The sequence below is a fragment of the Mauremys mutica genome, chromosome 12, assembly GCF_020497125.1.
Source record: "Mauremys mutica isolate MM-2020 ecotype Southern chromosome 12, ASM2049712v1, whole genome shotgun sequence".
In the NCBI taxonomy this organism is placed as follows: Eukaryota; Metazoa; Chordata; order Testudines; family Geoemydidae; genus Mauremys; species Mauremys mutica.
Window position 1 is genome coordinate 67,919,136 of NC_059083.1, and position 13,199 is coordinate 67,932,334.

Sequence of the window (13,199 nt, forward strand, 5' to 3'; positions counted from 1 at the left end):
TATCCCTCCCATAATAACTTTCTCAAGTTTACTTCCATCTCTATGCCTAACGTGACCAAAGTATATAAGTTTGTGTCATGCTGGTGACTGTTGAGCCACTAATCATGTGAGCGGACATGGTGCATGCTATTATGAAATTAAAGCTGGGAAGGGACCAGGGAAAGTGGTAGATAACGTGCCCAAAGAACTGTTAAAAGCAATTGGTGAAAGCAATACTGATTTTATGTGGTAAATCTGTGATGATGTATGGATGACTAGAAATTGGCTGGACAACTGGATGAAGAGAATTTTTCTGACCTTGACAGAGAAGGGAAAAATAACAGAGGGTAGTAACTCTCATCTCATCTCCCTGATAGTGCACACAAGCAAAGTTCTGTTCTACATAATCCAGGATTCCATGAAAAGAAGTATAGCAGCAGAACTACCACCACAAGCTGGTTTCAGAAAGTGCTGAGACACACCTGACCAAATTGCAAATATCCATCAAATCACTGAAAAATGCAGAGTACAGGCACCCACTGATCATATGATTCACTGACTATCCGAAGTGTTTGATCCTATCTGACATGACCGCCTTTGGAGGATATTAGCAAACCTGCAGATTCCAATCTGACTAAACTCAGTGCAAGTCTCTACCACCAACAACAGACCATGGTGTGAACAGCAGTAAGCGGTTTTCCCCTGAGCAGGGTGAGAGACAAGGGTGTATTTTGTCCCCAACCCTCTTTAACATATATGCAAAATTTATTATGAGACAAGTCTTGAAGATTTTTGCAAAGTGGAAGGAGCTGGGATTTCCATTGGAGGTCACCTCTTAGCCAAATTCACATATGCTGATGACACAATTGTCTTTGCTATAACCATCAATGCAATGCAACAAATGCTGGAGTATGGAAATACAGTTTTGTGAGGAATATGGACTATTCCTGAATGTAACAAAAACAAATTGCATATATGTTAACACAACAAACAACAGGAGGTAAGCAGACAGCACAATTAACAGGCCAGCTGTAGAAACAGTAGATTATTTAATTATTTGGTATCATATATATCCAACCAAGGAGGCTGTTCCAAAGAAAACTGAAGAAGACTAAAGATGGTTCACTCAGCTATGGCTTCTCTTAAGAGAATGTGGAAAATACATGGCATCTTGAAATATACAAAGGTTCAACTGGTGAAAAATGTAATTTTTTTCATAGGTTATATGGATGTGGATCGTGGGATGTTAATGCTGCTCACAAGAAGAATATTGAAATTTTTGAAATGTGGTGCTGGTGAAGACTTACATATTACTGATTTATTTTCTATGAACTTTTCAGAAGTTTTCCCAGTTATGATATATTCATATTTTGGTTTTTTTCTTCCTCTCCAATTTTGTAAAAATGTTATATTGATATCTTTGTTAATGTTTGTATACATGCTGAAGTTGAAGACAGTGCTATATGCTAGCACACAAGGCCCTTATCCTGCAGTGAACTCCATGAAGCCCAATGCTTTAATTTTACGCATGATGTATGCAAGATCAAGGCTCTGAATGTGTTGTAACGATCACATTTATTACATTACTAATTGTTTAACTTTATTTTTTAATGAATTTACGTACCCAAACTGTCCCCATTTAGAGAGGACCGTCCTTATTTTTAGCCAAGCATTTATAATATTCCCTGCTTTGTCTTTAAAAAACGAATTCAGTGTATTTCAGTGGAATTAAAATAGTTTAATCCACAAACATCCCTGAATTTGTCACAGATTGCAAATGTTGGTACATAGAGTAGGAAAGACATTATAGAAAATAAAATTTACTAATTAGTGTTTTGTGCCTGAACAATGCTTTAGAAAATGAAGTTAATTCACTACTAATAATGGTTATTATTTAAAAGGTAAGAGTAATTACATTTTTGTTAACATACATTTTTATGAGGGACATTAATAAAACCTTCTCTCTGCCCCTACCAGCATGCTTCTATCGAGTCCCCTGTCCTACAGCTGTCCTCCCCGCTGCGCTTAGGACATTAATGTACGCTGCCTTCCTATTGCCTTTCCATTGTGGAGCTTTGCAACAAAGGGTAGGATCCAAAGCATGTTCCATTTCGTCCAATCAGAGCTATCTCAGGGTTTGTTGTTCTGATTGGCTCATTCCTGCCTCCCTGTAGCCAATCAGCGTGCTACTTTAACAACCAATCAGCAGCCAGGCTAGCATCCAATCAGCGCTGAGTAAACGGAGCACCGCCTTTGTGTCCTGTGACGGCACGGCGCCGGCGGAAGCCCCGGCCAATGGGGAGGTGCGCCGTTTCCAGGTATTATGAGGTCATCACGCAACCTGCCGCCCCCGCTATAAAAAGCGGGTCCTCGGAGCGGGAGGGCACAGTGAGGGGGGTTATTGCTGGGGTTGCGTCTCGTACGTGGAGTGGATTATAGCAGCAGCAGCCGGTGGATCCTCGGACAGGCGGTGAGTGGCTGTTCCGCGCCTGCCAGCGAGCGGCTCCCGTGAGGACAACAGCATGGACCGACCGGCGCCGCTGAGCGCGGCCCCTGGGGGCGTCGGACGAGACCCGCGCGGGACCGTGCCTGGCCGGCTTCGCCCCGGAAGAAGCGCGATCCCTTGTCCGCTCGGAGCGGGCCTGCCCGAGCTGGCCACCCCGGCTTCCCCTGCTCCGCGGCGCCGGCCGCCAGGGACTCGCCGGCCGGCCGCAGGCAGAGGGAGGCGGCCGTGACTCACTCTTCCCTCCGAGAAGAAAGGCCACGGGGCGGGGGAGCCGTGACTCCTCCTCCTCCCAGGGGAGGCCGCTGGCTGCCTGCCCGCCGCGCGGGGGAGGGGAGGCAGCCCACGGACATCTGCTGCCTGGGGCTGGCAGCGATTTGCCCACGTCTCTGCGTGGGGAGGAAGAGGGGGGATGGTTTCCTGTTGCCTCCATGCTGAGGCGCACAGGCCGTGTGGGGGTGGGTTGTATGGACGAAGGGAGAAGGTTTAATCGTGGGGCAGGGGCTTTCCTGTGTCACACCTGCCTATTTCTCTTCTAGGTAAGTGAGGAAAAATGGCCCGTACAAAGCAGACTGCCCGTAAGTCCACTGGTGGCAAAGCTCCACGTAAACAGCTGGCCACTAAAGCGGCTAGGAAAAGCGCTCCCTCAACTGGTGGAGTCAAGAAGCCTCATCGCTACAGGTAAGGAAAGGAACCTTGCTGAGGCGGTGACAAGTCTGTCTGAGGCTATCCTGCAACTCTAGACTTGGAGGTGGGACAACGCGTTATCCTCGTGGACTGAAGTCTCTTCTTGTTCCTTCTAGGCCTGGTACTGTGGCCCTGCGTGAGATTCGTCGTTATCAGAAGTCTACAGAGCTGTTGATCCGTAAGCTTCCCTTCCAGAGGTTGGTAAGGGAAATTGCCCAAGACTTCAAAACAGACTTGAGGTTCCAGAGTGCAGCCATTGGTGCACTGCAGGTATTGTACTACTAGTGTCCTCACTGCTGCTGCTTATGAGAACTTAAGAAGCTGGGGGAGCATGTGTTGCTTTCTGAAGGTTTCTAACACTCCTCTTGCCTCTTTTTTTAAAACAGGAGGCTAGTGAAGCATATCTGGTGGGTCTGTTTGAAGACACAAACCTGTGTGCCATCCATGCCAAGAGAGTCACTATCATGCCCAAAGACATCCAGCTGGCTCGCAGGATACGGGGGGAGAGAGCTTAAATGAAAGCAGTTTTTATGGTGTTTTGTAGTAAATTCTGTAAAATACTTTGGTTTTAATTTGTGACTTTTTTTGTAAGAAATTGTTTATAATATGTTGCATTTGTACTTAAGTCATTCCATCTTTCACTCAGGATGAATGCTAAAAGTGACTGTTCACATAAACCTCAGTGATGTGAGCCTTGTTGCTCAAGAGTGACAAGTTGCTAATATGCAGAAGGGATGGGTGATCTTTCTTGCTTCTCATGCATGTTTCTGTATGTTAATGACTTGTTGGGTAGCTAAAATTGTAAGGTACTAGAATTGATATAAATGTGTACAGGGTCCTTTTGCAATAAAACTGGTTATGACTTGATCCAAGTGTTTAACAATTGGGGCTGTTAAGTCTGACCATATATCACTGTGATAGAATGTGGACTTTCAGAGGGTGAAACTACAAGTCTTAACCACAGTGTAACTTACAGTTTCCTAAAAACGTAAACCTGGCAGCTATAGAATACACTATGTGCATTTATAATAGCTATTTTATATATTGTAGTGTCAACATTTTTAAATTAAATGTTTTACATTCACATGAGGTGTCCTGTCATTGGTGTGTCCATGGAGTTAAATAGCAAGCAGGATACAATTTTTTTAAGGGAGTGAGTTAATATTCTTTGCCCAAGGGAGAGGTAGTGTAATGCTTGAGAATGTTCTTGCCTTAACTTGTTTTTTGTATGACTACTTTACAAGTGACCTGAACTAGGGAAAACTTGAGCTTTTGTCCTCTGGCTGCTCTTGTGAAGGTCATGTTTTAAATTAGTAATTGGTCTTATCTAGGCTGGAAGGCAGAGTTTAGTCCCAGTCCTTAAATCATAGTGGCAAAATGTGTGGTTTATTTTTTGAGGGGGAGTTAAGCTACCCACCTTCAAGGTGCATTGATATACACTGATGTGCTTTGGTTTTGGGGAAGAGATTAAACAAGCTCCAAAAAGTTAAGGCTTTAAGTTGACTTAATGAGACTAAGCTATGGCCATTAAACTATAGATATTAGTGGTTCAGAAGAGAATGGTCTTTAACTTGCTTCCTTTTGAAGTCACTTGAATTTTCTTTAAGTATGTATCTTCCTCAGAGTTCTTAAGTTTAGGAACAAGCATAGGTGAGATCTGTGGACACTGAGGTGTTTAATTTAGGAGGAGCCTCCTGATCTGACAATGAAATTTTAGGTGCTTTTGAAAATTTGACTTTTCCTCCCACCTATTTAAGTTACAGGTTGTGAGCAAGTTCTAGATGGAATAAAATTCCCCCATCTCAACTTCTTGTTTCACTTAATACTTTTTTCTCCCTGGACCAATTGCTCTTAAGCAATTTCTTCCCTGCTTTCAACTTTCCATCAGAAAGCAGAAGTAAGAAAACCCTTGCTAATAAAACTGGTGCAGGTTGAGCTACTCCCTCTCCTGGAACATACAGGTGGAGGGGGTGAACTTAGTTGACAAACATTTTACTGATTAAAAAAATACATCTTAGGGCTGCTACCAGTAGCAAGTGCTCAAACTTAATTTGACTTCTAATTAAAGATACAGAAAAGGTGTTAACCATCACAAGTTACAGGGCTGCTCTTAACACTGAAATTACTGTCCTGTCTAACTTGCTGTGGGGATGGAGGTTATTCTCTTTTTCCTGAATTGTTATCTAAGCATTTGCATCCACACTGAGTAAATCAAGCATGGAAAAATTGACACTGGGAACAGCTATGTTATATTCCCATGTTTTATTCTACAGAAATATTTGAAAATCTCCATGGGGACGTAACAGTTTATGATGTTGAGACTGGGCAGTAAGTTAGGCTTGGCTTTCAGACATACCTTTAGAACAGAATGCATTTGAAACACTTCCTTCCAAAACTGATAGTTTAAAAATAAAATCCTAAATTCAGTTCATGTTACAGGTGAAGACAGCCTCTTAATCCGTTGTCAAAGTCTTAGCATCTGAAAATAGGATGGAATTGTCACAAGGGCTCCAAATGTGGGTCACTGGAGTGCCTGGAGAATACTCAGAGGTAGAGCCATCATTCCCCCGTCTCATCAGACAAACCATTCAGTGTGTTTAAATCCAGCAGCTGAGGGAACAAGCACTTATTACCAGTTACTCTTCTGCAAACGGTTTAAGGGTGGCTCCAGCACCCTCTTCCCCTTTACAGACTGATTAATTTGGGACAATGTTATAACATTAACACCTCTATAGTTATGTAGAACATTTTCCCCCAAATCTTAGATACTCAACAGCACCAAGATAAGTATCCAAATACTACAGCATAATACAAGATTATAACAAGAGCGCTGACTTATGATGTAAATCACTTGAAAACATCTTAAATGCAGAAAGTTAAGTAAACAGGATATCATCATCTTGACACATTATTATGAAGGATGGTCCAGTGGTTAGGGCACTAGGACTTGGGAGATACAGGTTCAATCCCTGCTCTAGCACAGACTTCCTGTGTGGCTTTGGGCAAGTTGCTTAGCCTCTGCTTCAGTTGCCCTACCTCACAGGAGTGTCACCCAATGAGTACCTTTGGGGGTGTTTACACAGGGGGAAAAAAAAACCTGCAGCAGAGAGTCTTGGAGCCCTTGTCAACTGACTTTGGCTCACACCACAGAGCTAAGAATAGTGTAAACATCCAGGTTCAGGCTGGATCCCAGGCTCTAAGATTCTTGCTGGGTGTCAGAGCCCAGGGGTCCGGGTCCAGCCCCACCCCAAATGTTTACACTGCTATTTTTACTCCCAGGCTGCAAGCCCAAATCAGTTGACCTGGGCTTGGAGACACTGCTACATTTTTTGTTGTGTTTTTAGCTGTGTAGATCCACCTTTAGATACCTGGGTAAATAAAACCCAAGTCTTGAAAGCAATGGAACGTCCCACAGCTTGATTCAGTCCTACTTGAAAAAGTATATTTAAATATTAGGCCCCTAAAACAACACTAACTCCATTCACTGAGTGGAGATACTGAAACTTGGGTATTTCTACCAGCGGTTACCTAAAACTGGTTGGGTACATGGTAAATAAATTAGCTACAGTATTACAGGAATCACTAGAATTTTCCTTTAAAAAAATCACATTAAAATAGCTATAATTTCATTTTACCTACTCCTATGCTAATTAGACATCACAAAAAAAAAGAGTGGAAGTAAAAAGTTACTTGTGATTTACATCTTTCCCAATGCCTTACTCTTCGTCAAGTGCTTGCTCATTTCGATTCCAATTAGATGTGCGTGCGCCACGTGCATGATTGTCGGAAGATTTTTACCCTAGCACCACTCGGTGGGTTGGCTGAGGTGCCCCCTGGAGTGGTGCCCGTATGGTGCCGGATATATGCCCCTGCCGACCTAGCACCCCCTCAGTTCCTTCTTACTGCCGGTGATGGTCATTGGAACTCTGGAGCGCAGCATAGCTGATCTCCACTCTCCTAGCTCTTTACTCATTATTTCTCTAGTTAGTTTTGTAGTATAGTTAGAAGTTTCTAGTTGTAGTTAATAGTAAATTTTGTACTTAGGGTATATAGTAGTTGGAGGAAAGGGGGTTTTCTCCCCTCCCTCCTTCGCGGTACCCGGGCTCATGCCTGGATCTCCGGGTTTCAAGCCCTGCTTGGCTTGTCTTAAGGAGCAGGACATTCGTTTGAGGCAGCTCCTCATGGAAGCAGCACTTTGCCCAGTGCCCTCAGGCCTGAGCAGAGACCCGGCGCCATCGGCCCAAAGTGCACCCCCGGCACTGGCAAAGGCTCCTGACACCGGACGTCTCCGGCACCGCGGCCTGCATGGCACCGCTCGCTAGCTTCGGGGTCTAAGAACCAGCACAAGCAACCTGCTGCTCCTGCCCAGTCCCAGGTACTGCCTGTGCCCCCCTTGGAGCAACGTCCAGAGAAGAATTACTTCACAATCTCAGGCCTCAATTCAGGAAAGCACTAAAGTACACACAGAGCTTTAATTTACGGACATATTCTATCAAATTCAGTGGGATTTAAGCACAACCTTAGACGATCACATTAAAACATTTCTTTTTACCTACATGTGCTAGTACCTCACACCAAGTGGAAGTCAGTACTTCCATGTGGCAGGATGTGGTGGAACACAAAGAATTTCCATCTTTTACACTCTAACAAACAGTAAAAAGTTTGCTTACCAATTCTCTTGATAATTTCTTCACATTCATTCGCAGAATTTGATTCAAACACCAGACAGTCAAAGGTACTGTGTTCAGGGGTCCCTGGTGAAACCCTGAATAAGAAAATTCCTATCAATAGACGGAAATAAGTCCAGTAATTCATAAAGGGGCTTAAAATGGTGTCCAGGTACAGGAAGTACCATAGAGGGACCTCATCTCAACATCTGGTGCATCTGTAACAGCAAGGCTGGTGGTCCATGTACACGTGCAGCAATGGCACACATCTATTGGACCCTGTGCTGTTAGCCCCCTTTTTCATTTACTGACTGCGGCACATGAGGGGCAAGCATGCCAAAGCCAATCTCCGGATCTTTCAAAGTTTCTCCAAAAGAGTACACGTGTTTTCTAACTGTAACTTGATAATGGTTTAAGACTCTGCATGAAAATGTAATTGATAAAGTCATGATCCCAAAACCAGACTAGGTTTATCCCACAATCAACACTTACGCAACGCAAAAGGCAAAAAGATTGTTGCTGTCCAGACAGCGACCCACACAGGAGATCTCTGGATACGGGTACTGGAACAGAACCTATGGTATAACAGTCAAGGGAGAGATTTGATTAGCAACAAAGCTGACAGTTCAGGGTTCAATCTCTGGAGCCTGCTGTTTGTTCACTGAATTAGTCCAGTGTTAAATAAATTGCTGCAAAGGGAAATTCTTTTCCATGTAGAATGAAGTTAGAACTGCTGCTGCCATGCATAAGAGACGCAAAATACTTTCACATTCTGACACTGCTGTTTCTACAAGCTAAAAACACGCAAAAGCAAAACCATGCCAAGGAAAGTGAGAGGACACACATCAGGGTATTTAAACGTCACTAATGTGCCATGTTAGAGGGCTTTCACTTCACCCTTCCACTTCCCTGGTTCTTGTCTCACAGACAGCAAGCAGCAAAAGACCAGAAGTCCGCAGTGCAGACAGTGCGATGTTTATTGGGATTAGTTTCCAAACAAGCATATTCCAAAGCCCTTCACACCAGTCAGGCTTATCTTTATACCAGGGGAGGCTCTATGTATTTTGCCACCCCAAGCACGGCAGTCAGGTGGCTTTCGGCGGCATGCCTGCAGGAGGTCCGCTGGTAACGCAGATTTGGCGGCATGCCTGCGGGACCTCCTGCAGGCATGCTGCTGAAAGCTGCCTGACTGCCCCCTGCGGCCTGGTGCCTGGAGCCGCCCCTGCTCTATACGCTGATGTGTCTGTTCCCCAGTGTTTTGTTCCCAGCTCTGATGCCGCAGAGCGTTTACCTCCTGTCCCCCTTCCCAGCTCTGATGCAGAGCCCTGTTCCCGTTCCCCACCACTTAGCGGGCATGATTCCAATTTTCCTTCCCCCCACTTCCCATCTGACCCCAGTTTATATAGCAATATTCTCAGCTCTACCTTAACCAATCATTTCCCTGACATTTAACTAACCAATCCTAACATATTGTAACATAACTCTAACCAATTATATCCCACTACCCTAATTAACTTACACCTACCAAAATTAATTATACAGCAGACAGAAACAATTAGAGAACCAGACAGATTAACAGTAGAAAAGTGGGGGCCGTAAAGATAAAACTATACAGAAATGAGGGTTTCACAACCATTGAGAAGTGATTTCTTGCCAGACAGGCTGCTGTCAAACTAAGTTTTCTTTAACCATCTTAAGATCTGTTCCTTTATCTGGTGGTGATGGGCACAACCAGGACAGGATCATCTTCCTAACAGCCCAATACCATCTCATTTCAGCGTGACTGGTTTGGAATCTGAGGATGTGACCGTTCACTTCCCAGCTTATGGCTGCCCCCGCTGCTTAGCCAAAGGCCTTAGCCTACGAACAAGGCCTCAGACTATGATAGTGAGAGAAGGCCTGTACGCAGGCAGACTGTGATTTTGATTCTTTGTTTTTGTACCCTTGTAACTAGCTAAGTGATAAAAATACACATAAGTTCTTAAAGTACAGGCTTTACAGGAAGGCCTGAATATCTATATTCTAACATGCCAGAATGTTTCAACTCAACTTGAAGACATCCCTTTCTCACCTTGGAAGAGGTTTTCTCTTGTATGAAGACTTCAGTTTCTTTCACGTCAAATAAAACTTCCTGAATAAACAAAACCAACTTTTAAGATTTATTTTAGAGAAAGATAACAGCAAGAGAGCGCTTAACCAGGAGTGATGTAAATCATACGGAAGCCCAGTTTTTCAGGAAGCCTTCTTCCGCTGGTGGCAAATTCCACAGATCACAACGGCTGGTTGGTGCAGCAAATGAGGTGTGGTCGTGAGTGAAAATAACCCCGGTGATAATCTCCATCTACCCTCTGGTGGTGATTTGACAGGATCGCAAAATTGCCACATAATTTAGTTTGATTGTCAGATCTCTGCTCAGGAGGAATAAAGGATGGGAACCAGCAGAGGATATTTCAGGTCAAGACAGGCAGAGCTGTGTGCGGAGGAGGAGTTATGCAATAATCAGCTTGTGTTCTCCTCTTCGGAGCTCACAGGACCTGATTCACTGTTGCCCTCCATCTTGTAAAGTCCTTTATACCAGTGCACAGTGGGGGATCAACCACAGCTATTCTAGAACGGTAGCGTTTTAAACCTACTTCACAAACATCTACGTAAGGTTCAGGGCAATGGTAAATCAGGCTCAGAAATGTAGATAACTGAGGATTTAAATCCTCAGATTCCCTATTTTAAATGTTTTCTATTCTTTTGGTTGCAAAGATCCTTCTATACGTTAAATCCCTACTAGTGGCTTGTTGAATATACAGCCCAGCTGGCTGAATCTGGAACCAGAGTGGGCGAACAGCACTGGCAGAGATGGGACCTTCCTACATTTATCTTACTGACATGTGGTGACAACATCAAAATCCTAGCTCGGCCAACTTCAATGCCAACATTAATCTGCCAGTATTCATAGTAGACAAACATCAGGCTTGAATGACTGAAGCGTAATTGTAAACCCAGCTGGGGCTGATTCTCATTTAGACTATGTCTCTCTCCTTTTGCCAGCCACATCCTCCCCCCCACACACTCCAAACCTAAACCCGTCTGTTCTGTGCCTGCTCAGCCGACTTAACCATAGAATTACTCTTCAGCACTTCTATAGCACCACAAGGTGGACGCCGCACTTTACAACTGGTCAGGATGCCAGACAAAACAACAAAAATCCCTCCCGGCGGTGTTTACATACAAAAGGCAGGAATGGATCCAGTACAAGAATATTAAAAGTGTCCCGAAGAGGGAAAACAATGCCTGGTCTGTGCCTTTATTCTGCTTCTTTGTGAGGTCTACAGAAGGCCTGACATTTTGCTAAAGGAGAAACGGTTCCGCTTGTATAATCACCTTAAATCTGATCAGAAATGACCAGTCTCGTCTTCCCAGGATTTGCTGGTGAACTTGGAGGTGTATATTATGCCTATTCAGTGAGTATGGTACTATTCAGCCGGCATGAGAGTGGCAGAGGTAGGCTCTTAAATTATAACTCTGAAGAGTAGAGAACATGTCTTTCCCCCCGCAAGCACTGAGCATTCTTTGCACTCAGTATTATGTCATAGTGAGCAGTTCTAACCAGCCTGTTCAACTCAATCCATTTCACTGAGGGCTTATGTCTCAGGCTCTCTTCCTACTACAATAATGTATATAGGTGTCCCAGATATTTGTTGCATATGCACATAGGCTGCGTGTATTCAAAATACAGAGGTATGGCTCTCAAGTATTCTGCATTGCTTAAGGAAAAGGAAATACATTCCCCCCGACCCATTCTGTTTTGACTCATGCAATAGACACAGATTTGCTGAACTTCAAACCCTATGTTTCAGACTCTTATGAATGCTCAAGCCACGTGGTTCTCTCTCACTAGGTTTGACAATCTAAGCAATGCAGATAGTATTCCCCTCCCTTCCTCCCTCCCAACACACTAGCGCTTCCCCAAGCTCTCCTGTGCATATGTGCGCGTACACTCGCTTCTTAGCTAATGCCAGCATCACCATTCATGCATGAAGGTGGAAGACTTTCTCATAGGGTATGGCATGACCCACGTCACTGGTAGAAGCCATGTGCAGGAGGAAAGCCATTCCTCGCTATATTAGTGAGGGGGTTGGGAGCAATTCCACACTTTCAGCTGAGTCTAGACTTCCATTCCAAGCCCAGTTTTCACTCTAACTTTTGATCAGAGTGATCCGTTTGTTTGCAAACTGAAATGCTTAAAGCAGGGTAGGAGAAGGATTTTTCCTTAGAATCTGGAGAGTGCAGGAAGTGTTTATGCTACCAAATCAAAAATTCATTGTGGCTTAGAGTTTTCTCCAGTGCCTAATGCTTTTTTTTAGTCCATCTGTTCTTAGTAGGGCCAAACAATTCAAAAACACTGAACTTCACAGAAGTCTGCAGCTCTTTAGTTCCTGTGAATGGGGAAGTGTATCTATTGGGTTTCCGGGAAACTGGGCGGGCAGAAGCCCGCCCCATGCTAACGGAACCCCCCCCAGCCTAAGGGGAGGTGCCACAGAGCCTCAGAAACCCACTAATTGCGGGGGACAACTAATAAGAGAACAGGGACAGGAGTGCGGTCAGAGGGTCATAAGAAGGGAGCCTGACGGGGACACCGAGCAGAGAACCCCGGACAGCGCCCACTGCTCCTCGAAGGCGTCAAGGGAGCCAGCGGACGCCGCCCAGAGGAACTCCGCCCGGAGACGTGAACGGACTAAGGATCGGAAACAAGCCCCACAGTCGCAGGAGTCTCCATTGGCCAACCGCCTGTCCCTGGTCACGTAGATGGCCATTTTTGCCAGGGCGAGGAGGAGGTTGACCAGGAGGTCCCATGACTTCGTGGGGCCACGGATAGGGAGTGCATGGAGAAGGAGGTGGGGGGAAAAGTGCAGCCAGAAACGCAATAGGAGATTAGTGAGGAGCCGGTATAGGGGCTGCAGCCTGGCGCACTCTATGTAAACGTGCGCCAGGGTCTCCCTCTCGCCGCAGAAGGGGCAGGTGTCTGGGACAGGGGTAAACCGCGCCAAGTACACGCCCGTGCTCACGGCCCCGTGGAGGAGCCGCCAACTGATGTCCCCGACGGGCCTCGGGATCAGGGTGGAGTACAGGCTGGCCCACCGGGGCCAGTGCCCAGTGTAGCAGGGTGGTTACCCACTCCTGCCCTGAGAGGTTTAAAAAGCGGCCTGGGAGGGCTTGAAAGCTGCAGCTCTAAAAGCTGGGCTGATTGTGGAAGTGGCTGCAGCTGGGCCACACCCTAATCAGGCCACAGCCAGGGAAGGCCAGGGAAAAAGGCCAGGGAAGCCAGGAGCAAACAGTCTCCCTCTGCCTGTAGAGGGAGAAGGGCCTGG

At 45.3% G+C, this 13,199-nt stretch overlaps 2 protein-coding genes across 12 annotated transcripts in view; one reads left to right on the forward strand and one right to left on the reverse strand.

Annotated features, from left to right (window-relative positions):
- LOC123345460 overlaps positions 1-13,199 on the reverse strand; it is a 34,518-nt gene that overhangs the window by 3,407 nt on the left and 17,912 nt on the right. For 8 of the 11 annotated variants that reach the window (XM_044982370.1, XM_044982373.1, XM_044982376.1 and 5 more), the window contains 3 exons: positions 9,908-9,967; positions 8,329-8,411; positions 7,840-7,934 (listed from right to left, as the gene is read on the reverse strand). In XM_044982370.1, coding sequence (XP_044838305.1) covers positions 7,840-7,934; positions 8,329-8,411; positions 9,908-9,967 — 238 coding nt within the window. The other 3 variants (XM_044982372.1, XM_044982371.1, XM_044982381.1) reach the window with 3 other exon arrangements.
- On the forward strand, positions 2,312-4,255 carry LOC123345462 (histone H3.3A). Its single transcript, XM_044982383.1, has 4 exons — positions 2,312-2,449; positions 3,022-3,163; positions 3,286-3,439; positions 3,556-4,255. Exons 2-4 carry the CDS (start codon positions 3,036-3,038, stop codon positions 3,682-3,684), a joined length of 411 nt encoding a protein of 136 aa, XP_044838318.1. The 5' UTR covers positions 2,312-2,449; positions 3,022-3,035; the 3' UTR covers positions 3,685-4,255.